At 42.6% G+C, this 27849-nt stretch overlaps 1 protein-coding gene across 1 annotated transcript; it reads right to left on the reverse strand.

Annotated features, from left to right (window-relative positions):
• Window positions 1-1028: 1028 nt before the first annotated feature.
• pax3b (paired box 3b) lies at window positions 1029-27749 on the reverse strand. The gene is made up of 9 exons (XM_086125358.1): window positions 27636-27749; window positions 27120-27355; window positions 26887-27016; window positions 26614-26757; window positions 12086-12285; window positions 10818-10983; window positions 10517-10725; window positions 7328-7607; window positions 1029-2761 (listed from the first exon to the last, which is right to left on the reverse strand). The coding sequence occupies exons 1-9, from the start codon at window positions 27718-27720 to the stop codon at window positions 2727-2729; spliced, it is 1485 nt and encodes a 494-aa protein (XP_085981484.1). The 5' UTR covers window positions 27721-27749; the 3' UTR covers window positions 1029-2726.
• Between the last annotated feature and the right edge of the window lie 100 nt (window positions 27750-27849).

Raw genomic sequence — 27849 nt, forward strand, 5'->3', positions numbered from 1 at the left:
CAACGGCTTACATCTGGAAAAAAAACCCCAAAAACTCTTAAATCAAGTCACGCATATCTCAAAGTACCAAAGCCTACACAGGCACACATCGCAAAATGTGGTAAATTGTGGGACAATATTTCCCTTTTCAGGACGTGAGTGAGTCAAAGGGTTCATTATGAAAAATCGGAGCTTTGGAATTTTGCAGCTGTGATTTGTCTTCATTTATGGACCGGATCGGAAAACAAACATACAGTGTGGGTGCAGATGTGGCTCTGCGCCCTCGTGTACATGTCGTATGCGCACATCTGAATGTACAAAGATTTTTGTGAGCACGGTAGGCCTACAGAGCCCGCAAACATCAATCCTGGCTTTTCGTTGGTAAACTTAACATAACTAAGGGTGATTTTGGAGGTACTGTTGATTTAGACCGTGTTTACAGAGTGTGCAATGGATAGTGCCCACCAATCTGGGGCCTGCTAGCAGAAACTATTAATCAGAAGAATGTTAAAATTAGTCTCAACACCCTCAGGCTGCAGGAACACACACACACGCACGCACACACACACACGCACTCACACAGAGAAATAACAGTACTGTATATCTGACCATGAAAATAATATATGAATGCTTGTGGTGCGTAAACACACAGAGGGGCCCTGTGTATGTCACAAGGTTGAATGTGCAACTGGATTTGTTTAAAATGCTTTAAGGCTCGTTCGCGTCATTTTTGACGTTGTTAAACAAAAGTCAGCTTCTGACGGTAGCAGCGAGCCACTGATGCGACCGTCTGAAAGGCAACAGTCGTCTTCTAAGAAAGGCGTTTGTGTTCAATTTGGATGTCTGGCGATCACCAATTGGTGGGTCTATTTTGGTTGGAGGGGTTCACGAGGGCCTTCAAAAGTACATATTTGTCTCTGAATGGGCCCGAACTCTCTCACTGTGGAGGAATTACAGTCCACTTGCCCTTTTTTTCCACAATATGACCAAAATAAACACAAAGACTCCATTTAGGAATGTGGAGGAGAAAATAATGAACAAAACAGTAAGCATTTTCAGAATGTTTATTTCATTATAAATTATAATGAGAATGTGCTTATACACATACATGGCCTTACGTGATACCACTTTTTCATACAAAAACATACAATGACTAAAAGAACTGGTTCGTTCTGCGAATTATTCAAACAACGGAGTGCTTTCATGTGGGCAACTTGTGTTTTTTGTTTTGTTGGTGTGCTTTTTTTTTTTAATTGGATGCGACAGACAAAATCCCCTTTTTCAGTTTGGAATGGTTTGCGACAAAACATCTTTGGAATGATTCTCAAATATTGAAATTTCTAAGTATGGAAAATGAAAACAGTATGGTCCGACAAAATAATAACATAACAATTTTGCCTTTGTCCTACCTAATGTAATTTGTCGTGTTCTCATCGTCTAATTAAGGCGCACGTGCTCTTCCTTAATGAACTCTAAAAATGGTGGATCCTGTACTCATGAGAATTTTGGTGGGAATGAACAGAAAAAGCAAAAAGAGGGGAAAAATTGTCATAATTAACTCCTCAAGAAGTATAGTCCCGTTAAAACAGACTGTAAGATTGTGTTTTAACGTTTTGCAAATTTTCTTCTGAAAACACAGTGAAAAATGTCAATTAGGAGGAATGCTTCCTCAAATGACGTGACTGGCTGCGATATGTGATCGATTGCACTCCTGCTCACGGAGGGGGAAATGTCCATCTTTTATCTAAACGTTGCCGCTCATTTGCTTTCTCAAGTGTTTTGTGGTCGTGACTTGTGACCTGGTGACTTTTTTTTCCCGCAAGAGAAAGATCTTTAAAAGGGTTTAAGCCTGTGATCGATCTTGCCTATCAACCACCCACCCCTCCCCTTTTTGTTAAAACCACTTCTCTTCTACTGCTCTCTCATCTGTCACTTTCCCGAACGTCACCCCTGACCTCCTGCAATGCCTCGAGACGACTACAAAAGGCCAAGATCTGGGGCCTCGCCGTCCGAAACGTCAATGAGACACAGAGAGGAAGACGGAGGAGGAGTGCGAGTGCTTAGTTGGAGCTTTAAATGAACTTCCTCAGCAGTACAGCTGTGATGTTAGCGTTTCCGATATAATATAACCCACATATTCATTTCCCTGTGTTTGCTTTCTTTGCCTCTTGAATTTATCTTCATGTGCGGGTTGTGTGGGATCTCAAATAAATGCTATATAGATAAAATCAGCATGGCCTGTTTCCTCCAAACACCGCCCCCACCCACCACCCCGGGCAGAAACGATTTAGGAGATTAATTTGGCATTACCTAGAATTTCAGACATCCTCAAGTGGCTTTAAGTTGTGTAAATATGTTGCCTCAAGTCACCTAGTACCAGCACAATGGGGTTTACAGTCATTTATAAAAACATTTTAAATAAAAAATTTTTTAAAACCCACAGGGAGTGAACTTATGATTAGAGAGCTTCACGAAGAAGCCAAGATGGTCAGAGTGCCACATGTGCAGAACTGACCAAGTTAAGCGCTGAAAAGTGTGCTGTCCATTCGCACTCCTAATACAGAAATGTCCGCGGTTGATGAACAGTTTATTTGGTCTGGTATTCCTTCTTGTGTTCCCTTCTTAGAGCTTGTCTGCTTGTCCTTTGCATGAAATAAACGTATCCGGCATCCGAGAACATATTCCAATTCATTTTGGTCCTGTTGACGAACGATCGTCTTCATTCTTTGTGGATTCAAAGCTTTGGGTCAGGCGATCTCGGGCCTCAGATAAGGAAGGGGACCTGTAAAAATACAAATACAAAAAAAAAGGATGAGGTGTGTTGACATCAGTGAATGCGGATTTGAAATCAAATGTTGTAGAAGGACATTCATGGTTGGGTGTATGCTTAGCATGTCCGCTGACAAATAACTGTAGTTCGTTATAGTGTGGGCAAACAAGAGATTTGAGTAGCATGTCTTGAGCCAGGCTGTAAGATCAAGTAAGTTCCAAATGCAAAAGTAAAATGTAAAAGTAGAAGGGTGCTTCAAAAATATTTAATTGTTGATTAAAAAACCATCATCGTCCCCCAAAAAATTATCATCTGCCCAATCTTCACACGGAATCACACATCTTATTGTCAATTTATTGGTGATCTCCGCCATTGCAACCTTGAGTCACAGTGGTACCTACACTTGTGTGTTCCGTGACTATGTTTGTTCCGCAAATCCCTTAAACCTCAAATCAAATTTCAGCATTGGATTAAACGGAAGTGCCACGAATCAATCCCAGCCCCGCCCAAAAAACAACAGCATTTTATTGGGAACAAGCTTTTTGATAAGAAAAATGACAGTACAGCAGTGTGTGACATAAGCATAAAAACCTATAGTATTTATAAGTTTTATTAAAATAGAATGTCAGAAAAATAAACAGCTTTTGATTGTTACTTTTTTCCATTGCAACTGTGGGCTAAAATTCATTTTGGCAGGTGTTGATAAAAACGTACCAGCCAGTTTGACCGGTCATGCCTGAGGCAATCGTGTAGGTATTTCTGCCTGATGAACGTTATTGTGAACGTGCTCTGGCTTCTGTGAATGCTTTTTGAATGATACATCATGTTTGCTCAAGACTAGCAGAGTAAGTTGGACTTCAAGGGGAAAACACAGCTAAACACACAATAAACAAGTCTTCATATGGTGGTGGATAAACACCGTATTGGACAACTCAGCCTCAAAGTCTCGCACGGCTGTGTATCACTAAGAACATGATGGCAGCGTGGCAGAATCGTGTCGGCCAAAATTTGGACCTCCTCCCTCCACTGTGTATGAAATGAAAATGTTACTAACATTAGGACTACTGTTAGGACTATTTTTGCTAGTCTCAATTATGGAAAAGTAGTTGCTTAAGGGGGTAGGAAAAGTTGCTAAATATAGCAAAAAGATCGCTATGTTGGTAAGACCACAACAAAAAAGTCGTAGCTCTTGCCCACAACCTCACTTGTACTTGTGCCCACATAAAATAAAAACAGAACTTTCAAAATAAAAGCAGGACATATCTTACATTTTACTTTAATCTCACGCTCGTTCCTACCGACTGCTGTCAGGCTGCTGAATAAAAATAGCGACAATATTATTAATAATAATTAAATGATGTGAAAAACAACTGTAAATAGCACTGCGATTTATCCATTTTGTATTTATATTGCACTTAATTGAACGGTGTTTGTTTGTTTTTTCTTCTTTCTTCTTTCTGCCTACATTCTTGCTGCTGGAGGCTGTAAATTTCCCCAGTGTGGGACAAATAAAGGATATCTTATCTTATCACTGTGAGGGCCGTTCAGAGACTCTGGGTGGCCAGGATGAGGCAAATATAATAATTTAAAAAAAAAATAAAAGCACCTCTGTGTAATGTGAGACTGGCGCGCAGTGCAACGCAGCCATTCAAGATGCACAAATACAGAGATAAAGAGGGGAAGTGTTGGGGCTTTAATCTGTAATGGAAATGCGGCATATGGAACATATGTTGGGCCACATCCTTACAGATGCTTCGCGGACTGGGCCAGCACAAATGTATCCACTTAAATTGAAAAGCCACTTTTCAGTATCGTGCTTTGCGGGTCAGATTAAATCCTTTTCGTAAGGAACGGTTTAAAACAATAAACAAATATCCAAGTCGGAAAGGGTATGTTGCCACATTTATAGCCATCTAATTTAACTCGCAATTAGCTTTTGATATAGGACACTGCATGCATATTTTAATATCCTCAATTGACCCCATTCATGACGCCCGACTTGCCTTACCCACTTGGTGCTTGGGTGGATATCCATTCATTCAATTATACTGTAAATACAGTTGCGTACTGTTGTATAACACAAAACCGGTGTTTTTTCGTGTATCTTGAATACGTAATGCTGTTACATGTACAGTGATCCCTCAGCACTTCGCGCTTCAAGTTTTGCGGCTTCAGTGGGGGTTTTTTTTCAAAATTAATTTGAAAAAAATCATAATGATACAACCATATCGGGTCAGCTGTTTTTTAGACACGTCACAAGGGAGCAGTGACACTGACAGCTCAGACGAAGGCTGAAGTGACAGTTGAAACTGTCAGCTTGGTAAGAGTTTTTTTTCTTCACTTCAAAAAAAAGACCATTGTCTCATAAAAAAAAGAAACCTTAAACCTATTTCAACAAATAAGAAGACAAGAAGATGTCCTAGTGCTACCCACCACTACCACTCGCCATGGTTTTCTCCAATTTAAAAACTTCAGCTACACCATTAGTGCCTTCAACAGAAGAGTCTCGAGATCCTACCCGGCAGGGTCCGATAACAATTAACCACGAAAAATGAGGGATTACTGTATTGTGTTACTCTTAAAGCCTGCTTGTGTTACAATTCATAATCAAATCATTGGGCTTCCATTCTCCATTCTGCCAGTGTTGCCTGTATTAATGGTGAGATGACAAATGTTAAATATGAGATTTTATATTGCCTTGAGCCTTAAATAATAAGCAACAAAATTTTATAGTGCCTTAATACTTTTGTAAATAATAGAATATATATATATATATATATGTGTGTATATATGTGTGTGTATATGAAAATATCAGTTAATGTGTAAAAAAAAAAGTTTAATGTTTAATAGTTCTTAAGGGTTTAAAATGTTCAAAATCAACGTTTTTATTTTATGAAAAGTATTCCAATTGGTATCCTTATAGTATATGTCTTTTTTTTTAATTTAATACAAACGATTTTGAAGTTGAACCACCATTCCTATCACTGGAACCTGGAGCGGCACTGCTAAATGCTGCCTACCCAGCTGACCTCAGTTCTCACACCTGTTTCTAATAGCCGCCCTGCCAGAGGCTATTAGGATCCATCCACCTCCAGAAAAGAGCTTTCTTCTGCAGCTCCAAACCCAACTGCACGCTGGTTATCCAGTCCCACTGATTAATCACATCAAGATGGACGGGTCGGGCTTGTGACGGTGCGTAGGTGTATGAGAACACGTGTTGTCCTGGTGACCGCCTTTGCTCTTTTCGGCATGTGTACAACACAAACAGGCAAACGGTTGTTCACGTGCGTAACCTCGATTCTTTATTTACACCATGTTATTTTGCTGGGATACATCATAGTATGTATACGTGGTTTCTACCATGCTTGGATAGTTAGATGTTCATTTGATATTTGCTGCCGCATAAAGTTACACATGTTCAGACATTTTGGCTCATTTTCACGCTCTTTGAAGAGCCCTGTCCGGGGTTTGCAGCAAGATTATTGGATGAGACTGATTGGTCAACCCCCTGTGGACCAAAATTGGAAACGCCGGCTGCTGTAATCATAGCATAACAGAAAACGACATGGCCCTGCAAATTCTGATTTGTTGGAGGTTGACTGCAAGACTTTCATAACAGTCATGTGAAATGAAAAGACCCTCTCATGACTCAACAAGTGAATATTCTTTAAAGGGCAAACACTCTGAGTAGGACTCTCAAGCCTTGTTGGAGCTTTAATTTTCCGTGATGTGAGCTGACTCTCCTGAATAACTATGTCACAGTCTTGGGTGAATTACTTTTCAGTGGCAATCAGACATGCATAATTATCCCCAAACCTAAGAATGGAGTGGGATTGCACCTTAACAAGCAGAACAGCAGCTACACTATATAGACACAATTATATTTACATGAATGATAAGTGAAAATGAAAGAAAATGCGTGGTTGTCTTTGCCCATCCATTCAGACCTCATAATCTTCCTATAGGTGGTTGATACAGTTCAATTCAGCGCTCTGTGTGGGCAAGTAAAGTTCTTTATTTAAATGTTTGCTTTGTGTATTGGGCCGAGGTCATGCTGGAAGAGAAAAAGGCCTTTGGATGTGAACTGAACAAAATGACTGACGAAGTATGACGATTCAGGAGGGACAACAGGTTTATCTCAACTCTCGATCGATGTCATTCTACAACACAGAAGTGTTCCTGACGCTCAAGAGTCCGTGGGGCAAAGTAATAGGTTATACAATCGCTGTACTATTGGTATGACTTGAGTAAGAAAAAAAAATGTCTGCTTGGTAGGACAATGAGTGGTCCGCATGTTGTGACTTCATCCAAAACAATCTTGTGGCTCCCAAGCGGTCACAAGAGTTTGAAGCACCGGGGGCTATTTTAGCCTGTCTACATAAATATCTGTTCTGCTAACACTGTGACTTTGCTGAAAAATACAAATAGAAATAACTGAAAGCATGTATCAGCTGATCTTCGTTTCAAGACAAAGATCAGTCGAGCAAACACAAGTTGGTTGTGTGAACCATGTCAAAGAAATGAAGTGTGGTGAAAGAAAAAAAACAAAACATATGAAGTGAAGTCTATTGACCTTACTTTGTCCATATTGGCCATACTGGTAGGACGCCATGTGATCAATCGTGTAGCTCTGCGAGCTGTAGGAGGCAGGGCAGTAGGACTGGGAGCTGGGCAGGGAAGGCAGAGCTGACATGGAGGGAACACTGGTGAGACCCTCCAGACCTTTGAAGTGATCCATGCGTTGGCTGCAACTGGCGGCCATGCTGGCAGGTGGTTCAAGACCTCCAGTTAGAGGTGAGATTGCGTAGTCGCTTTGCGGCTGATGGGGAACCCCGCCGTGATTCAGCAGACCCATCACCTATTGGAAAGACAGATGGAAGGACACGGTTTTGAGAATAAGACCAGTCTAATCTGTGAATATTGTGTTCATCATGCGTGGTTTCATTTTTTCCGTTTTGCAAAAGTTGCCAAGTTCAGATACACTCAAAACATACTGTGATCAAATATCTTGTCACACAATTGTGTACGTGTATTGTTTTGAAATCAATTAAAGAAAAATAATTCCAGGTGAAATCCTCAATTGATTATGTCATGAAATTCATTGAGAACAAAAAACAACAATCATCAATGGAGACCCAAATCATTATCTTCCTGAGGGCTGGATCATACTCAAAGTAGACAAATGAGATTTCCGGGCCCTCCAACTTGTGTTAAGACACTTCATAAGAGCTCAATTGTGTGTCTTCAATTGCCTGTGTGCGCTCCCTATAATATGCGTGCAAAAACAAGTCCAAAATGGCGCCCGAGTAGGCAGCCGTCGGCAAGTGCTCTCATGAGCCTTGCTTTTTTTGTTGTTGTTTTTGTGTTTTGTTTTGTCACTTTGTGTTTGTTGTTGCGTCGTGTGGACCGGATGTGGATTGTTTTTCAGCATTTTTTGGCCACGACATTCATCAAGGAGGAGACTTGGTGCTTGGTGGTTGCGCCTTCTTGGCAGCAAGGGTATACCAGCACTGTTTTTGATTGGGAGGGATGTTGGTGCCATTTGACTGCCATTGCTGGACAGCTCTGGGGCGCTTGTGTTTTTTTGCGCCTGTCATGGGCAGCATTTTACACAGCCCCGTTTTGTTCAGCTGAGAGATCGGTGCTGTTGGACGGTCCGCACCTGGATGGATGCAACGCTTGAGGAAGCGACGATGAGAAGAAAGGAGCATCAGCGCAGAGCGCCGATGCGAATGTGGAACCGGGAGTCGCGGCTTGGAGTTGAAGCGGATTACGTGAGACAGGAGATGTGAGCCAATCTTTTATCGTCAATGGACGCTACAGCTTTGTGTTTGCTTTCAAAACTTAGCTGGTAGCACACGTGTGCACATTTTCAGCATGACGTCTCTGATCCACTGGTGAAAGGACACTTTGATCCTCTCCTCTTTCATCTATACCTACTTCAGACAACAAAAATTATTTGCAGGTAAAGTGATTAAGATTGCACGACTGTCTGTGTCTTGTGTTGTGTTGCGTTATTTTGTTATTTTGACTTCAAGATGGCGCCGCGAGAGTGGCTACCTTTCCAGCAGCTCCTATAATTTGTTCTTCTTCTACCTTTCATAACTTTGTTGCTGTGAATTGGGAATTTCTCCATTGTGAGACTAATAAAGCTTTTCTTATCTTATCTTATCTTATCTTTGCTCCTGTGGAGATGACAAGCAGTCTGGTGGGGAGTGTCTTCCCTGACCTAGTCCAGGATATCAGTCAGGGGTCCAATCGACTCTCAGAAAGCATACTAACTCAGCTCCAGAGACTGAGAATTAACGAATTTGTTTGACAGCTCCAAGTATTCTATAAATCCACTGCTCCAAAAATATCACAGTAAAATATAACTTATCTCTCATATATTCTGATCTCAAAAGAAAAACATCTGAAAGCTTCACTTTACTAAAACCTCAGAATACATTCGCAGCTTCAGAAAAGCATTCGCTCTTGACCTGGTCTTTATTAGCGACACAATAATCGAATTTGGAAGACTATTCTTTGGCCAGCAAAGCACGGAAAAGAGCTGCAGGGCAAAAAAGTTCAACTGGTGTCCAAGTGGGAATGATAGCACCGACCCCCTCGGAAGCGCGCTTAACATTGCAGTAAAAATCGGTAACCTCTTAATGAGAAATTGAGGCCGTGCTCCTCACCTTTTAATGACAGGGTAACTAAAGCTGCAATCTCTAAATGTATCATATCCACCCTACATCTGATCAGAGCAAAGGCTGGAGGCTCCTAGAGTCATCCTAATAAGAAGCAGGTATGCAGCACTATGTGTCCTCCTGGCCCTATAAGTGACATATTTTTCTACATCCACTCACACACATGGTACTGCTTAAATCATTTCCAAGTAAGAGAGGAGGGACGAGTCCATGTTGACTTGGAGAGAGGAGCGGTGTTTCCTCTCATGCCCTGTAACATTTTCCTCAGAACAAAATGAAATTGTATTTGGAAGGTTTGGTGGAGAAGAATAGAAAAAGAGCAGGAACCGGTGCCAAAAAAATGTTGCAGGATCCAATAACCCACCGCTGCTCTCACTGCAAAGTTGCACTCTAATGACGTTAATGCTTTAGTTATATCCCTGCTTGACCCATCAGGCATCTTTCTTTCCCAGAGCCTCTCCCTGCCTCACGAGAGGGCTGCTGACTTGCCATTCTTGGGTGTGTCATATAGGAACACTGCCATTGCCAGAGGCCTGAATCAGCGTAACTGCGAGTCCACAGAGAAAAAATTGTCGGGACAAGGGGGAAAAACATCTGAGATCAAATATTGCATCCTCGACATTTGAAACATATAAATATATATTTTTTTTTAAACTCTGCTATCACGAGAGGAAAAATCAAAAGAGGTATTTTATATATAAGAATGCAATCACAGGACTTCCCTCAAGGCACAGGGTCCAGTGTTTGCTATGTTGTGTTTGCACACATCTGAGGCTATCGTTTTTTGCCCAATATTGTCATACTGTATGTTTTGGATTGTATGTTATGTGTATGCAGATAAGTACATATTAATGTGCGACATCCACTGTTCATGGTGATTTTCACTTAAAGGAATGATGCATAAGGAAGCCACTGACAAAGCAGTAACATTTTGGTTCACTCATTTCATGCCAATCTGTTTCCTTGACAGCCTGAGGCACAGGGCACCGCTGCCTCACACAGTGGTGAAAGGGCAACGCCGTCAGGAACACAATCATTATAGGAGTGTCAAAGTCAGACATGACAGATGTTTCCTCACCTGCGGGGAGAGCCCATTTCCAATGCCGGGGTTCATGGTACTGGCCGGGCCCCCGGGGCTCACAAAGCTTTCCGAGTATCCTGAGAAGGAGTGGCGTCCGGAGGCAAGGCAGTAGGCAGAGTTTCCTTCACCTTGCCCTCCAGCACTGGGCACTTGGTGGCCCGACGACGGCGGCAGAGGCTGTGGTCGATGTAGAGTGCTGGGCGGCTCTAAGGTGAACAACATTCACACGTTATGGTCTATCGATAATTATTCGACAGATACAAATATCAATCTGTGTGGTGAGACCTCGTGTGCGTACCTTGCGCTACGGAGGCAGAGGCATAGGTGCTGTCAGAGAGTTGGTAAGGAGTAAGGCTGGACATGGCTGAAGGTGGAAACCCCCCTGGGATCAGGTGATTAAAGGACAACAGCTGATTGGCCCCTGCTTGTTTCCGCCACCTGGCCCTTCGGTTGCTGAACCATACCTTTTAGTGTTGAGACATTGTTGGTGTATGTGAGTGTGTGAAACACAATGCACTGCAATGTAACTTTCTATATGGAGCATAGGCAGGATAATTGTGTTTATTCCATAGGGGGAAAAATGGTTAAACTATCCATCCATCCATCCATTTTCCGAACCGCTTGATCCTCACTAGGGTCGCGGGGGGTGCTGGAGCCTATCCCAGCCATCTCCGGGCAGTAGGCGGGGGACACCCTGAATCAGTTGCCAGCCAATCGCAGGGCACACAGAGACGAACAACCATCCACGCCCACACTCACACCTAGGGACAATTTCGACTCCTCAATCAGCCTGACATGCATGTTTTTGGAATGTGGGAGGAAACCGGAGCACCCGGAGAAAACCCACGCAGGCCCGGGGAGAACATGCAAACTCCACACAGGCAGGCCGGAGCTGGAATCGAACCCGGTACCTCTGCACTGTGAAGCCGACGTGCTAACCACTGGACTACCGGGCCGCCTGGTTAAACTATTTTTATTAAAATTTTAAATATTAAGAATTATTGTTGTTGTTGTAAAAAACTGCTCAAGAAAAAAAATCAGAATCAGTGCAAAAGTTCATCTGGAAATTTTAAGATTAAGATATCCGTCATTTGTCCCACACTGGGGAAATTTACAGTCTACAGCAGCAAGATTGTGGGTAGAAAGAAGAAGAAAAACAAAGTGTTTGCATTCACAAAATAAATGTTACAGTTTCAATGTACACCGTTCAATTAAGTGCAATATAAATATAGATATAGATTTGAGTTGGATCTCTGATCAAAGTAAGCAAACAAACAAACAAATAAATAACCCATTTTGACCATTGTATTTTTGGGGGAAAAAAATAATAATAATAATTTATAGAGAACAAGGGGTAGGACGAGATACGTTTTTCTTCCTCCTCCCTTTGAACATATAAACTGTACTGAACCAAAATATGTATTGATATTTTTTCTTTGATTTTATTTTGTTATTTCGTTCATGTTGTGTTAATATGTTCAATCAATCAATCAAAACACTGGATCTCATTAGATTGTACATGTATAACTAATGTGGTGGGCAATGTGTGAATGTGTCATCTCCTACTTGCACCCTGGCCTCAGTCAGTTTAGCCCTTTGGGCAAGCTCCTCCCTGGTGTAGATGTCGGGGTAGTGGGTCCTCTCAAAGGCTCTCTCCAGCTCCTCCAGCTGCTCTGCCGTAAAGGTGGTCCTACTGCGCCGCTGTTTCCTTTTCAGTGGCAGATCAGGTTCTGACTCCACGTCTGAACCCTCATCTGAGTGACTCGCTAATCAACAGGAGGGACAGAAAAAAAAAACCCACTCAATATTTTCCCCCAACATTAAATATTTAAACAGGCAAATAAGTAAACAACTATTGAAGCGTCTTTCTACCAACTATCAAAATGTATTCCGTGAAGCAGTTTACAGTATCAGCATCAGTCATTAAGGAGTCACAATGGCCAACTGACCTTGAAAAGAGACTTGACAAACAAAATAAAACAGAATGATGTACTCGCATTTTGCAATTTGATTTCACTACAGTCCCCACCCCACACACACATGCGCTGTCAAGTGATAGTTTTTCTTGTGGTCTTGTGGCCAAACAGACTTCCATTGAGGAGAATTATTGTGAGTGAATAATCCCTATGGAAGAAAATCCCATGACTCCACAGGGGTACTGGTGGACTAAAAGCCACACAAAAGGCTAATTTGGATCTTGGGGCCATTCTTCTGTGGTGTGTGTGTGTGTGTGTGTGTGTGTGTGTGTGTGTGCGCGTGCGTGCGTGTGTGTGTGTGTGTGTGTGTGTGTGTGTGTGTGTGTGTGTGCGTGCGTGTGTGTGCGCGTGCGTGTGTGTGTGTGTGTGTGTGTGTGCGCGTGCGTGTGTGTGTGTGTGTGTGTGTGTGTGAGTGACAGAGAGAAAGAGAAAGAGAAGAGAGGAGAGAGAGTATGACTCACCAAAGAGGAGTATAATTATCAAAACTGCACATTTTCTCATTTTAATGCACAATGCTACTTTGTTTAGAGTAAACACACACACACAAAATAATAAAATGTGACTATTTTTTTCAGCAAGATGTGATGCTCAGTCTGACTGAGCAGCCGCTAGATTGTTGATCCCGATAGCCATAAAAATTCTCCTTGTTCCATTTACTTCAGAGCTAAGTTAATTCAATTCTGATTTGTCTGCTACAATCCAGCAATGTGTTTTCGTTTTGAACTTCCAACACGCTATTGGATCCCTTTTAAATTCACCAAGGCCTTTTGTGTTAGATCTAATTAATTCCCCCTCAGCACAGGCAATGATTTGTGTGCAACACTGTATTAGTTCCCCCTGAGAAACAACAATAAACAAGGGAATCCAAACAGATGAGGGCCCCCTGCCTGAAAATGATCCTTGCACCCCCACCGGCAAGACATGCATTTAAGAGACAATAAGCAATATATTTTCAAAAGGCAGAGAAAGATAAATAGTGCCATTGTCAGAAGATCTTGCAAATTTGCAGAACCATCATTGTGCACCCCATCCACGCTAACTTTTTCATGGTGTCTAATCTAAAACAATAACTAAGCGCCTAAAGTCTGCTCACCTAACTGGGTCACCAAAAAAACATGACTAAACATAAAACATAGAAACAGCCTGTTGGAATTTGGGGTGTGGTTAACAGACTTCTGGAGTTTTGGACAGGTTGGCAAAAACAAGAGGTAGAAGCCTTTGTTGCCCCCTGCACACCCCAAGCCAGCCCCACCACACACACACACACACACACACACGCACGCACATTCTTGGTTCCTACAGCAGGGCCGCGTGGAATTCTTTTGGGCTCCCCCCGACTTTAGCAGCATGCACGTTCCTCAGCATTTCACAGGGATTTGGGCCCTGCTTAAATGGAGGTAGCTGGGAAAATCCTTAATCATTTTGGAATTACCTATCAATTATAACTGCTACAATAGTTTCTAGAACATTTCAAAAGAACCGACATAGTGGCAACAAATCTCACAATTTGCAGCAATTTACAATTTGATCTTCCGTGGATGGCTCAAGTTTGTTTAGCTCCGATGTGGTGAATCGTTACATGGGCTCTACACTTTTTCACGCTTTACGTTGCAATCTCAGGTACACGCATAGAGTTGAATTCAATCTTTTTCCAAATTTTGTCTGCCTCTGCGGGTATACTGTATCTCATCCTTTTCAAACACGAAGAGAAAGAAAGCAGTTTTGATGTTAAAATATATCTCCACGTGGATTTACTTAGTCATCATATGACAGACAAAACATAAAAACGTCATGGCTGTTTTGACATTTCTTCCTGTCTTGTGCTTTCAAATATTGACTTCTTGAAACAGATGGCGCATCATCTTCTTCCTTTGCTGACCCACGCGGGGCCCCCAACTGTCTTCTTGTTGCAATCAGTTATCGACGGCGGTCTCAGAAGGACGGTTCCGATGTTCAATCCATTGTGCAAAAGGAATTTGGTCTCCAATCAAATAGTCTGAGCATGTTAACTTGTGAAAATCCGGACAAAGTGAGAAAAGGACGCTTTCAATTGATTTAATAATGTAGCTTTGGTTGTGAAATTCCTGTGCGCAGAAAGTCACAGTCACGTTGTGATGTTAATAAAATGAACATCTTCATTATTTGTGGCATAAATGGTAAATCCCATCTTAAAAGTTTGCCAACACAATGTTCACCCTCTTTAAACAAGCAATACCTACTCCACCCTGTCCTCTTTCTCTGAACTGTCTTGCTTTGTCTACCCCAATCGTTCTGTTCCACCCATATTTCTCTCTCGGGCTCTCTGGCCCTTTGTTGCTGCAAAAAGCTGAGCTCTTTGCCGGCGATTTCCACGCTCCATCTGTGGAATCCGTCATGGCTCCCTCAGCCCTTCATAGTAGAGGGTTGTCACCTGCCCCATGGGGGAGTGGGGTAGGAAAGGGGGTGCATAAAGAGGAATGGGGGTTGATGGGGGCGCAGCCAGGGGCATTTTAGCCCTCCCCCCTCATAGAAAACTCTTTCCTCCAGAGCAAACTGTACGAGCACCTTTGGGGGTGCATTGTGGGGTCTGTTGTTGCTGATGTACGGGGATAGTGTGTCTGAGCATTTGCGTTGGTTTTCGGAAGCCGTTGTTGGAAAATGTAGCATATCCATCCGATGAAGGGGTTTCTTCTATCGCTCGCCTTTGAATGGGAAAGTTAACGGACTTCCCAAAACATCGTGCACCATGAAATAAGCGCATCGAGTCAACAAAAGCATGGCAATGTACTTCTACAAATATGAAAATACGATTCAAGAATGACATTCCAGAGGGCATAGTATAATTTGCGATTGGTTAGCCATCATAATACACATAAGTATGGCTCAAAAGAATGGCACTCAGAATGTCACAAAGATTCAAAGACGATATGTTAAACGTTTCTGTTCACAACCGTGTGTGCTAAATAATCTGCTAAAGGTCTGAGGTAAGGTAAATAAAAGCAACAGCTGATGTGGTTGCATCGTGAAATTACTTTTTGGATTACCGTATTTTCTGGAGTATAAATCACAGTTTTTTTCATAGTTTGGCCGGGGGTGCGACTTATACTCTGGAGCGACTTATGTGTGAAATGGTTAACACATTGTACACATCACGTTATTTTCACATTAAACCGCAAGAGGGTGCTCTCGGCCTGTGTTGATACTTTCCACGTTGGCGGTAACTGAGAAAAAGAACTGACGATGACTCTGACGTAAGCGATGTAGAAGAGGAAGCGCTGCATCTTCTACCTCCGGAGTTGGCGGAGTTGTTTAAAAGTGACATCGAGCATGAAGATTTCATTGGATTTCGTGATTTGGAGTGACGCTGATGGTTTGGTCAATTTGTTAGCATGTTCTTTGTGCTATAGTTGTCTAAATAACTCTTAATATGTTACGTGACATACCAGGCACATTCACAGTTCGTTGTTAAAGCGTCATTTAACGTTAGCATATCGTACACTTATTCAGCCTGTTGTTCTCTTGTTTTAGTTTTATTTTAAATTTGCCTTTCAAGATGACATGTATGTTTTTGGTGTTGGATTTTATCAAATAAATTTCCCCCCAAAATGTGATTTATACTCCAGTGTGACTTATATATGTTTTTTCCTTCTTAATTATGCCTTTTTTTTTGGGCTGGTGCGACTTCTAATCCAGAGCGACGTATAATAAAAAAAAATACGGTAAATCTTGTCAAGAGATGGTATATCCTCCCAGTCCTGGTCCATACTTGTTGCCATAAGTAAAGCTTGGCACAGGAGCTCAACAAACATACACATACACACCCTGCAATCATGCAAGCACGTGACCATCTTTAAACATTTGCACAGCCTTCTCCCAATTGTGTTTCCATTTAATTGTGCCGGTCAATCTCAAGATGTCCGTTCTTTGGCTGCTGTTTACGACAGCCTCCTTACTCCCTTGTAGAGTGGTCAAGCACAAACGCAAACCCCAGATCTGATCACACAGTCAAACAGTATTGTCCCATCAATGTATCCGCTCAAACCAGCATATCACTGTTTGCCTCTTGAAAATGCTGCACTCTCAGCCCCAGTTAACCCTTGACTTCTGCTTTGTGTACGTTTAAACCATTTTATACCAAAGGGGAAGGGGGGGCTGGCTTTGTTTTATTTTTCCAAAATCTGAAAAAAATATAATGCTTAAAAAGGGTATCACTATCTTAGTGGAGATGACCCAAGGAGCTGAGGAGCGTCTTCTCAAAATAGGAGAAGCAGTTGGAGGGGTTGTGCCGATCGAGTTAGAGGAGAAAAGAAAACTGTTTAATTTAACCAAACTGAAGCCCCAAGAGGCACAGCGTGTGGGACCCCAAGCAAAACAACCATTCTGGAGCCAAGAGAACCCAAAGTGTCTTCTGCCACGTCACGCCAGGGAAAACCAGGAGGAACAAAGAGGATTTAGTTGGAACAGACTGTTGGGAAGACTTTAGTATCGTTGGTTGTTTGGAGGGGTTGAGACTGGGTGAGGGGTGGGCACACAAAGGCTTAAATGTGTCCACTGAGACATGAGACAGTTCTGGTTGAACATACATACACGCGTGCGTGAGAAGCAAAGGGAGAGAAAATGAGCAAAAGGGCCATGTCCAGCTTGAATTTTAGCACTTGGGGGAATTGACTGGCCATATGTGGATTATTCACACCCCGTCTTTGCATGGCCCAAGAACACTTCTGCGGCTTGAGTTAACAGTGAGGCGGTGACACTTTGTCCACCCCCTTTCTCTCCACCTTTCCCTCCCAAAATCACACCAAACAAAAGGCAGAGGAGACAAACGTAGCATTTATTTGGGCGGGACAACCATGCTGCTTCTATTCAGACGCCGGGGGACTAACTGACTGGCTGACTGCATTAAACAGTAAATAGAAGTCAACGCAGGCAGATGCTGGGTTAGATAATGGCTTTCCTGGCAGTTTATGGGCCCATTTGTGACGCTCTCTGGCTGTTTTGGAAAAAAGATGGTGTGTGTGTGGGGGGGCTTTTTTTTGGGGGGGGGGGCTTTCTTCACTTCTTAAGATGCACTTGTGAGCTTCTAAAGTGGACTGTTTTAAGATCCATCAAATGATGTCCGTGCTTACACAAATGTCATCAATCGCATCGTTGTAAAAAAAATAAATAAAAAGGACACTGACGGGTATCAAAGAGTGTGATGGTGAGTGTTATGGAAGTTGTTCAAAAACAGTGGTTGGGGGTATCAGGAAATGGTTACCTGTCAATTTTAACTAAACGTGTTTCTAACCTTGTTTCCTGTGTGCTGAGAGAGTGCGACCTCACGCTGTCCTTTGACCTTGCCGTTCCCTGTCTTTTAATTTCGTCTCACCACTCAGGTCACGGAGAGGAGGGGGGAAGTATGTCAACAGCCAACGAGGTGAACTCTTCACATGTAAACTGTCATTCTTCGTTATATAGGTACATTTAATCTCACTTCCTTCTGCAGCCTTGGTATGTAGGGTAGGGATTTGTGCACGTTATCATTATATTTAAAAAAAAAAAACTCTTTTCCAAAACAAGATAAAAGCCAAATTTAAAATAATTTATCCTTTCATGCCATTCATTGCCTATAGAATCATTTAACTCGAGCGGAACATGTTCACATTGAGTCAATTTATTTTTAGTACAATAAAATGAATGACTGAGAAATTTGCTGGTCTAAGCAAATTCATTGTATTTTTTTTCTCAGAATAAACAAAATGAAGGCATAGCGTTTTGGAAGAGCGCTGATCATATACATTGCAGTGCGTTTGTTGTATTAGAAATGGTCTAATTAAAACAGAAAGGGCCTGATTTACTGAAAGGTTTACATGTGCAAAAACAGGTGCAAACGTGACAGCAAATAGATGCGCAAGCAAGGCAATCAGGATTTTGTCTGACAAAAACGTTAAATTACCGCACAGCTCATTCTGTGTTGTGGGACCAGTCGATGCAAAGACCGTAGACATGGTTAGTGTGCAAAAGGATATTCAATCAAAACTGCGCTGAATTGTGCTGGGTGATTTTACATCTTCACGCAGGATGGTTGAAAAAGTATGCAAAGTAGAAAAAAAAATTGAAGTGGTGGGAGAAACCTTGCGGCTCGTGGAACCCTTCTGGAAATCCCAACAAAAATTCTTGCTTCTTATTGTCTATTCATCAATGCAATTTTCGAACTTTTGAAGGATATAACTGCTGATGTGGAGCAAGTCACCAGAGAGAGTCGTGCCATATCACCTATGACGAAACTCCTGAACTTTGGAGTTCTTTGCGTCTGTGTCATTACAATGCACTGTGAAAATCGGTGCAGGCCTCTCCTAGAGCAGTTTCAAACTCAGTCTTAGGCTGGATGTGCACACGTCCATTCAACAAGCATTTAGGGCAAGGAAAATCACAAAACATGAAATGTAGGCTGATGCTGGTTTACTTCAAATTATCTGAGCGATAGATTTCATTTAGGTTCGTCAGTCTTTTATATCATATTTGTTTGTCTTCCACCAACATTTCCAATTGCATCACTTCAAACTTTTATTTTTAATTGAGTTGATAAGTTGATAAAAATAAAATAAAATAAAAACACTGAGACAGCAGCCTGTAACAGCAGTTCCCTAATTGTAATTTCCGCCCTACTTTTTTATCCTTTTGTATTTTTATTGTTTCATTGCTCAGTTGCACCCAATACAGAATTTTCCTGTGATATTTATTGGCAGAAAATATCAGCACAGGTGGACCTTTGTTTGCCATTGGTTTTAAATGTTCACCTACAACTTGGAAGATCTATTCAGGGTGGAGAGAGGCCCGTCAAACTGAGAGAAGAGGATCGAGGAAGACAGGAAGAGATTCAAAAACCATACCTTTGCATCAATCATGATGGGGCCAAAACCGTACAAAATAATGATTGTATTTTAAAGAGCCAGCAGGCTAACAGGGGCTCGTGTGCGCCTCTGCTTACCCATGGATTTATCGCTTACTTCGTTGTACACTGGCATTTACTGGATCCCATTGATGCCTGCCTGGTGTGGTACCAGACACCGGCTCAGATGAGGCCCCTTCGCTCCTCGGGTTTCTCAGCGCTGGGCAAACCTCGGGTGAAAACGGGTGCTTGGTCGTTTTATTTTTATGGGTGATTTTATTCATGCACAGCATTTTTTAAAGCTGTGGTTGTTTTACAAAGTGCTGTAAAAATAAAGTTGAGAAGAGTTGAGCTCATTTTGCACTTGCGGCGCTTTCCCAAATGTTTCATAATGAAAACCATCAGCGTTAGATATATCGTAAAACCTTTTAAATACGATGGTTACCAGCTCTTATATATATATTTTTTGCCAACAGCATGCGCAATCTGTTAGAGCGACACCCAAGGTAGAATTGGCCAAGGCTATTAACAAAAGAAAAAAAATGTGTGGAGCACCAAATTTCTTTCCGTTTGTCCACTGCTTTGGACTGGATGACAAACAAATTTGTGTGTCATTTTCATTCCGGCAATGGACGATTCGTTGATGCCAAATTGAGATGAAATGATGAAAACAAAGTTCTGAATTTGTTTTACCCAAGTTCAATGGAGAATTTCTCGAACACATTTTCCAGGGTTTTTTTATTAGCACAATTTGAGGGCTAATTTAGTCAATAAATATCCATCCATCCATCCATTTTCCGAACCGCTTGATCCTCACTAGGGTCGCGGGGGATGCTGGAGCCTATCCCAGCTGTCTTCGGGCAGTAGGCGGGGGACACCCTGGACTGGTTGCCAGCCAATCACAGGGCACACAGAGACAAACAACCATCCGTTCTCATACTCACACCTAGGGACAATTTAGAGTGTCCAATCAGCCTGACATGCATGTTTTTGGAATGTGGGAGGAAACCGGAGCACCCGGAGAAAACCCACGCAGGCCCGGGGAGAACATGCAAACTCCACACAGGGAGGCCGGAGCTGGAATCGAACCCGGTACCTCTGCACTGTGAAGCCGACGTGCTAACCACTGGACTACCGGGCCGCCCTAGTCAATAAATAAATAAATAAATAAAAACATATATGTAAATACCTCAAATACGTGAGCGAATTACGTTTCCAGTGTGTAATAGGATACACAAATGAGCATTCCACATTGAGTGTCACAAGCTTATGAACCCAAGAACAAAATGTATTTGGAAATTGATTTATAAGCGAACCGAGGATCTATTAAAACACAGGGTTCAAACCCAAGGCCAATGAATGTAAATGTGAATAAAATAAATGTAATATGATTTGAACAAACCTCTGATTTCAAAATTAGAGTTATTCATCAATTTGTCGTTGATGTAATATGAGGAAATCATATGTTTAATTACACATCTTTCATTGGGTTCGTTGGGTTCATAAAGGTTCCCCGAAGGAAACCATAACTATTATGTGAATTTGACGCTCTTGAATGATGGGGTTCATCTTTTTTTTTTTTTTTTTCGGATCACTGGAGCTGTGGAGAGCCTAAACACACAAATCTTTGCCCTTTTTGGAACAAATGAGATTATTACAGGCGATGGCTAAAGCATTCTCCCAAAACTATTGATGCAAATTATCAATCAGGTGACTGACAACTGCCTGTCCAACACCATCAGTAAAAATGCCGCATTGACTGCCTTCTTTCATCTTTGACATCTTGGCCCTAATACTTAACCAACCCAAACACATATATATACACATTAAAAGTAACTGATCAGACACAGAGGCCAATAGATTGACAGTATTTTCCGCACTATAAAGATCTTCGGATTATAAATCGCACCTTCAATGAATTTTCATATTTCGGGCGCACCGCATGATAAGGTGCATAGAATAGAAGCTACAATAGTGGCTGCCGTTACGTTATGCATCCACTAGATGGAGCTACAGTAAAGGGAATGCAATACAGTACAATACAATACAGCTTTATTTATTTCGAGCCTTCACAACCACTGCAGCTGGAACAAAGCGCTTTGTTCCACATTTAAAATACTATCAATGAACGAATAAAATACTATGTCCAAGAAATCAGAATCGTGATCCATATATGAGGCGCGTTGGATTATAAGGCGCACTGTTGGCTTTTGAAAAAACTGAAGTCGTACTAGTGCGGAAAATATGGTAAGTTTTCCACAGACAAAAATGCTTAAAAAAAGACCACATCAATTTGCATATTTTAAAACACCCTATCTCAGCCTTACATGCCCCAGTCGCTATGCCTTAAGTGCGAACTTGCAATAGATAAAGAGAGGCCTTATTCAAAGGTGAGCCATTCTACTTGACCTTCATTGGGCCTTTTCAGTCTTTGGGGGAAAACTCAGTCGCAGCTCAATGTGGCCCGGTGAAGGCCGGGGCACGAGAGACGCTCTTAAAGAGGGGAATACCCCGAATACCCTCTGCCCCCTCGCGGCTCCACACACTTGCACACACACCACTCATCCAAAAAGCGCAGTCGGACTTCAAAGTTGGTGTGCATTCATTAATTGCTCTTTGAATTGATATCAGTGAGTCACAATAAATGTGTGAAAGGAGAAAGAGGCTTTAATGAAGGATAGAGGAGCCATTCATTTGAGGATAACTATGTTTTCATGCTTGGACAGTCATCATGCATGGGGCTTATTCGAAAAAAAAAACTCACGAAAGAGGGAGGGCCACGGGATGGGGAGAGCGGGCTCGAGAGCCCCGGGGTAGAGGGGAGTGATTTGGTACTCGCCACTTGGCCCTGGTGCCCCCCACGCCCCATCCCCTCCTTTGCCCTCATGCCCAGAAACTCATGAGTGACACATTCATTCTTTCAATGGACAGACAGAGCCCTCTTCACCAGACACTTGGCTCAAGACACTTATAGCCAATAGCTATTATAAGAAACCTTATTGGTCCTGTCGTTGTCACGTCATGACGAGACAGAATCAGTATGGCGGCATTCAAGGGGGACATGCACTGTTCAGTGTTTGGATTAAGTCATCTTTTGTCTCTGTTGTGACTAAAATACAGTCGTTGGTCAAGTGTCATTTGAAGATATTGAGTCTTGTTACAATATGTAAAGATGAATTCAGCCACATGACTGCACATGACTGGTGACTTAAACCGCATCAGTGACACACAGCGTGCCTTCTGTGCTCCATTTCTTCTCTTGCCAAAACACCTCTCCCCTGGCCCCGATCCAGCATATGCCAACCTGTTACACTCGCAGCACTTGAGCAAACTTGGACCCGAGTCGTTTTTACACAGCCACATTATTTGCACAAACAAAGTCCTGCTCAGTTTCTGTGACAAAGACAGCTAAATCTTAATGGCCCTTTCATGTATTGTCTGCTCACGGTTCCCTTTTGTGCCGCAGCCAGTGGCCCAGACCCTGGTTACAATGAGCCAAGGAGAATGGAGGCAGATTGAAGGAATGCGCCTCAATAAACCTAATTATGACATGATGACTGCGCTCACCATGGTAAGGGTGTTTTCAAAGATCCCGAGCTTATTCAATTAGCCCTTTCCAGGATCCTCTTTCACCAAATAAAGTTATCCTTTTGAATGTTTGCGTTGCAAAGAGGAATGTGTGCGCATGCATGTGAATCTGTGTGTGCACATGGCTAAATGGAAATGTATCAGCCCCTCGACAACACTCCTCTGTCTTATCTAGCTAATTGAACCTAACGAAGAAAGGACTCTTAAAGACACACTGTGAAAACATGAAGCAGCAGTAAGAAGAAGATTGGCCCACTGTGACTATTTTGTCTTGAGGGTCAATTACAATGATGCTTATGCTTCGAGCTGAAGGGCCAACTCTACTGCCAAATGCATTCATATCTGACAGAATCTTCGCTGATTTCTAAAATGGCAGTTCTTTGGAAACATAGAGTATAAAGACCGTTTCATAAGGGGCTGCTGGTGACTATCACATGATCTATAGTTCTGGCTGAGTCTCCCGCACATTGATTCAGTATGAGTGTTTTGAAGACAGCCAACAAGTGGAAAAACAGATTGCTGCCAACTGCAGCTAAAATCTGTTCCTCATGAATTTGCCATTTTCACTACTTTTATGAATACGGTTTGTAATATTTACATGATTAGTTATGTGTTTATTATTATTTATTATTATTATTATTAGTGGGGGGGTTGTTTTGTTTTTTTTGTTTTTTATTAAGGGCGGCCTGGTGATCAACTTGTGAGCACGTCCGCCTCAGAGTGCAGACGTCTAGGGTTCAATTGCGGCTCCAGCCTTCCTGTGTGGAGTTTGCATGTTCCCCCCATGCCTGCGTGGGTTTTCTCCTGGTACTCCAGTTTCCTCCCACATTTCAAAAACATGCATGGCAGGTTAATGGAACACTCTAGATTGTCGCCAGGTATGAGTGTGATGGTTGTGTGTCTGTGTGTGCCTTGCGATTGGCTGGCAACCAGTTCAGGGAGTCCCGTGCCTACTGCCCAAAGACGGCTGGGATAGGCTTATTATTATCCATCCATCCATTTTCCGAACCGCTTGATCCTCACTAGGGTCGCGGGGGGTGCTGGAGCCTATCCCAGCCGTCTGCGGGCAGTAGGCGGGGGACACCCTGAATCAGTTGCCAGCCAATCGCAGGGCACACAGAGACAAACAACCATGCACGCCCATACTTACACCTAGGGGCAATTTTAGAATGTTCAATCAGCCTGCCATGCATGTTTTTGGAATGTGGGAGGAAACCGGAGTACCCGGAGAAAACCCACGCAGGCCCGGGGAGAACATGCAAACTCCACACAGGGAGGCCGGAGCTGGAATCGAACCCGGTACCTCTGCACTGTGAAGCCGACGTGCTAACCACTGGACTACCGGGCCGCCTGCTTATTATTATTATTTTTATTATTATTATTATTATTATTATTATTGCTACATGGCCACTCAACAATCACATTCTATTATAGAGCAGTTTGAGTTCACGATTCACAGTCCGATAAAGATATGTGCTGGCTTGCAAACAGATGGATTGCACATTTACATATATGTATTACATGTATAAATTTTGTTTAGTTTATAGCCGATGGTTTCACACGTTGGTAAATAAATAACACGATTAAAAAGTGATCTAACTTTGCAGGTGATAGCAAAGGAGAAAGAATAGGAAACAGAGGGAGAGGGGAGGAGTCGCTCTCCAGATGAAAGTGGGATGAAATAAAAGAGTCAATTTAATCTGCTTGAAGAGATTTGAGGAGCTGGCGGCAAGTGAGGGTGGGGGTCAGTGGGGAAAGGTGGCCGGCCCCAATTGTGAAACTATACGCTCCGGGGCCAGAGCTGGGCTCTCCGGGGAGAGAACATTGGTCGCTATTCACCCAACACACTCTTTAATAAACTCCCTCCGCCATTAAAAGTGTCATAGCACAATATCGACATCGTTTAAAAGACATTATTAATGTTCGGGGGAGGAAAGGCCGACATCCACCAAAAGAATCAATAATAGATCATACGGTTTAGAGTGAAGACGTCTTGGTTCGTAGCACACCCTCCCAAGCGCAGCGGGCTTTGTTTGGTTGACCATTTAGCATCTGGGTAGGTGACAACTAGCAACCGATCCCCTGGACACTGCTGTTTTTCTTAACACTAGCCACTTCATAAATCAGAAAACTATAGATATATAAGCAACAGAATTTAAGGTGAGTCTTTACTGGAATGGTGTAACTGTAATGTTGCCTATTAACTCATTCAGTACCAGCCAATTCTGGACCAAGTCTGAAAAGACGTTTAAAAACGTCTTTGGGAGTGAATGAGTTGAGATAAGATAACCTTTACTTGTCCCACACTGGGGAAATTTGTGGCCAGTTTGCAACTTGGTGAACAATTAAGCCTATACCTACAATTCAAAATTAAATAAGGAGCTTTACTGTGTTGTGGGGGACCAATGCGCTTCGCCGGGCTATACGTGAGTGGATTTCTGAGGCTTCTATTGTAGTGCCTGACTGGCAGCCAGCCTCTATAGAAGAGCCTAAAAAGGAAACATTTTGTCGGGGAAAGTGGCCATTTTCTCTTGGTGAACGGCTCCTAAAACAGGGCCGCACCACTCCTTGAATAATTCATCCATCATTGCGGCCTCATAATATGTTTTGTCGGGCTTTGCCGTGGACGGAGAAGCTGTCGTCTTCCCCTTTCTGAATTTTAAACAGGTTTCTCCTTTTCGTCTTTAGCAGCACCCAAATGTGTTTCCAAGCTGGCGCTTTTGTCCGCGCACAGCCCAAGCGTGAGGCCCGAATAGACTCTGACGCCTTTGTCTCCCAAGTTCATCCCCGTTGTGCGCGCCGGCCCGTCTTTGTGCGCTGATGGAAACCGTTGAACAAATGTTTGATCAACTCATCTGGGGGAACAATTGTGTCTCCTCAGACTGGGGCGCTTTATCTCTCATCCTCTAAATCGTTCAACATTGCCGGACATGTTGACATTTTGATGTTGATATTTGACAAAATGGAAAGAGAAGAATCGACAACTAAGGAACACGTACTTGAACAAAAAAGCGCCTGTTTGGAAAATACTGTAGGTCGTGCAACTCTTAGTTTCTCACACGTAGAACCGAGCTTAGGTATCAAAAAATATGCCAAGAGGGGACACTGAAAAACTATTGAGATAATAATCTATAAAACATATTCTAAGGAAGAAAATAAAAGAATTGAACCCTGAAGTCCCAACAATCAAAGGGAACCGAAAAGTCAAGATAAACTTGCAGAATTTAATATAAATCACACCTAAAAACAGTTTTGTGTAGTTTTTTTTAAAAACAACTGTGCTCTTGAGTGATTGACGACCCAATATTTGAAACACGTGGTTTTGCTATTTGCATTATTCACTGAGGCATTGCATTCGAAGTTGTGGGTATTAGATGTTGATGCAAAGTGAGCGAAAGAAAACGCTGCATGCACACACGTACACTCACACTTGCGCGCGCACACGCACACGCACACGCACACACACACAAACCCGTTGCGAGCACTAAAACATCACCTGCTGTTTGATTTACTGTCTGGCCTCATGGGAAAAGCATTAGACATGGAGTCATGGTCGATAAAGAATTCAAAATTCAACGCTTGCACCCCCATTCAACAACATCACGTCTATGAAATAACACAAGCGATTTCGGCACTGTAAAATAAATACTTTCGAAATCAAAACTGAGAAGGTTACTCACATCTGTCTCCCAGGATGCCTTCAATGCTGTGCTTGGCCCTGCGGTCAATTTCCTCCAGCTCACTTTTCTCCAGGTCGTCCTCATCCTCCTCTTCGTCGTCTTTTCCCCCAAACTTGCTGCGCATTACGCGACTGATGGAGCTGACTGCAAAAGCGTGCGGATGGGGCAACTTATTAACGCTACATTTAAACATATGCTTTCTACTACTACCACTACGACTACGACTAATAATAATAATAATAATAATTAATCATAAATTCCTGCCCCTTTTACCTGAGGGGACACTGTCGCGATGACATATCCCATCCTTCAGTAATTTATCCCGAATCTCCCAGCTAAACATACCCGGATTTTCCCGTTTGCATTCTTCTATTCTCTTCTCTACGTCCGGCGTCGTTGCCTGCTTGAAATGTCAGAAAGTTTTCAGAGTTTATTCGCTGTTGCGCGTCCCGATCGGTCGGTTAATCCTTCAAAACGGTTCGTCTTGCTCTCTTCTTTTCATGTACCTTTGGTTTGCTGCCCCCGATGGCCCCGGGTCTGATGGAGCCGGTCTCCTGGTACCTGCACAGGATTTTGGACACGCAGCCGTGGGAGACCCGCAGCTGCCGGGAGATGACACACGGTCTGATGCCGTGGTGGGCCATCTCCACGATCTTGTGTCGAATGTGGTTTGGCAAAGGCCTGCCATTTATGAAAACTCCACCGAGCTGGTTTACTCGCCCTTGGCCCAGCGGAGTTGATACTACAGCGTCGGAAAAATATAAAATATATTTTAAACCCGTTTTTAAAAAGAAAAAAATACACAACTTATTTATTACATCGGAATTCATTGAGCATATTTAGGTGTTTATTTGCGACGTTATAATGAACCTTTTTGAGGTGATAAATCATGTCACAAATTGTTATATAGACCTACATTGTAGACTAAATGTTTTGCCGTTCGCAGTGGTAGCAAACAAGTTATTTTGAAGTCTTGAAGACTTCTTCATGACAACTTAGTGACAGCTGGTGTGAAGTTTTACCTTCCAGCGGGAAGCCACTGCGAGGGTAGTTCTGAGCCAGCGTGGGTCTCATCATGCTGGGAAAAGACCCAGCCAGCGCGGTCATACCTCCACCGGACCCAAAGATAGACAGACCCCTCCAAGCGGGGAGGCTGGCCAAGATGTAAAAAAAAAAAAGGACCTCCGGGTCACCTTCTTTAGCCTGAGAAGCGTCAGACTTGACGGCTCGGTTATA

The sequence above is a fragment of the Hippocampus guttulatus genome, chromosome 12 (genome assembly GCF_054856545.1).
Source record: "Hippocampus guttulatus isolate MCC_2025c chromosome 12, RoL_Hgut_1.0, whole genome shotgun sequence".
Taxonomy (NCBI): Eukaryota; Metazoa; Chordata; class Actinopteri; order Syngnathiformes; family Syngnathidae; genus Hippocampus; species Hippocampus guttulatus.

What these genes read in the sequence shown, in the direction of transcription:
- pax3b (XM_086125358.1), bottom strand. Translation starts at nt 27,720, where the DNA reads ATGACCGCGCTGGCTGGGTCTTTTCCCAGCATGATGAGACCCACGCTG. An exon ending in TCGGGGGCAGCAAACCAAAG is followed by an intron (nt 27,017 to 27,119) that starts GTACATGAAAAG and finishes TGACATTTCAAG; the next exon opens with CAGGCAACGACGCCGGACGT. An exon ending in AGGCATCCTGGGAGACAGAT is followed by an intron (nt 12,286 to 26,613) that starts GTGAGTAACCTT and finishes CCTGTTGATTAG; the next exon opens with CGAGTCACTCAGATGAGGGT.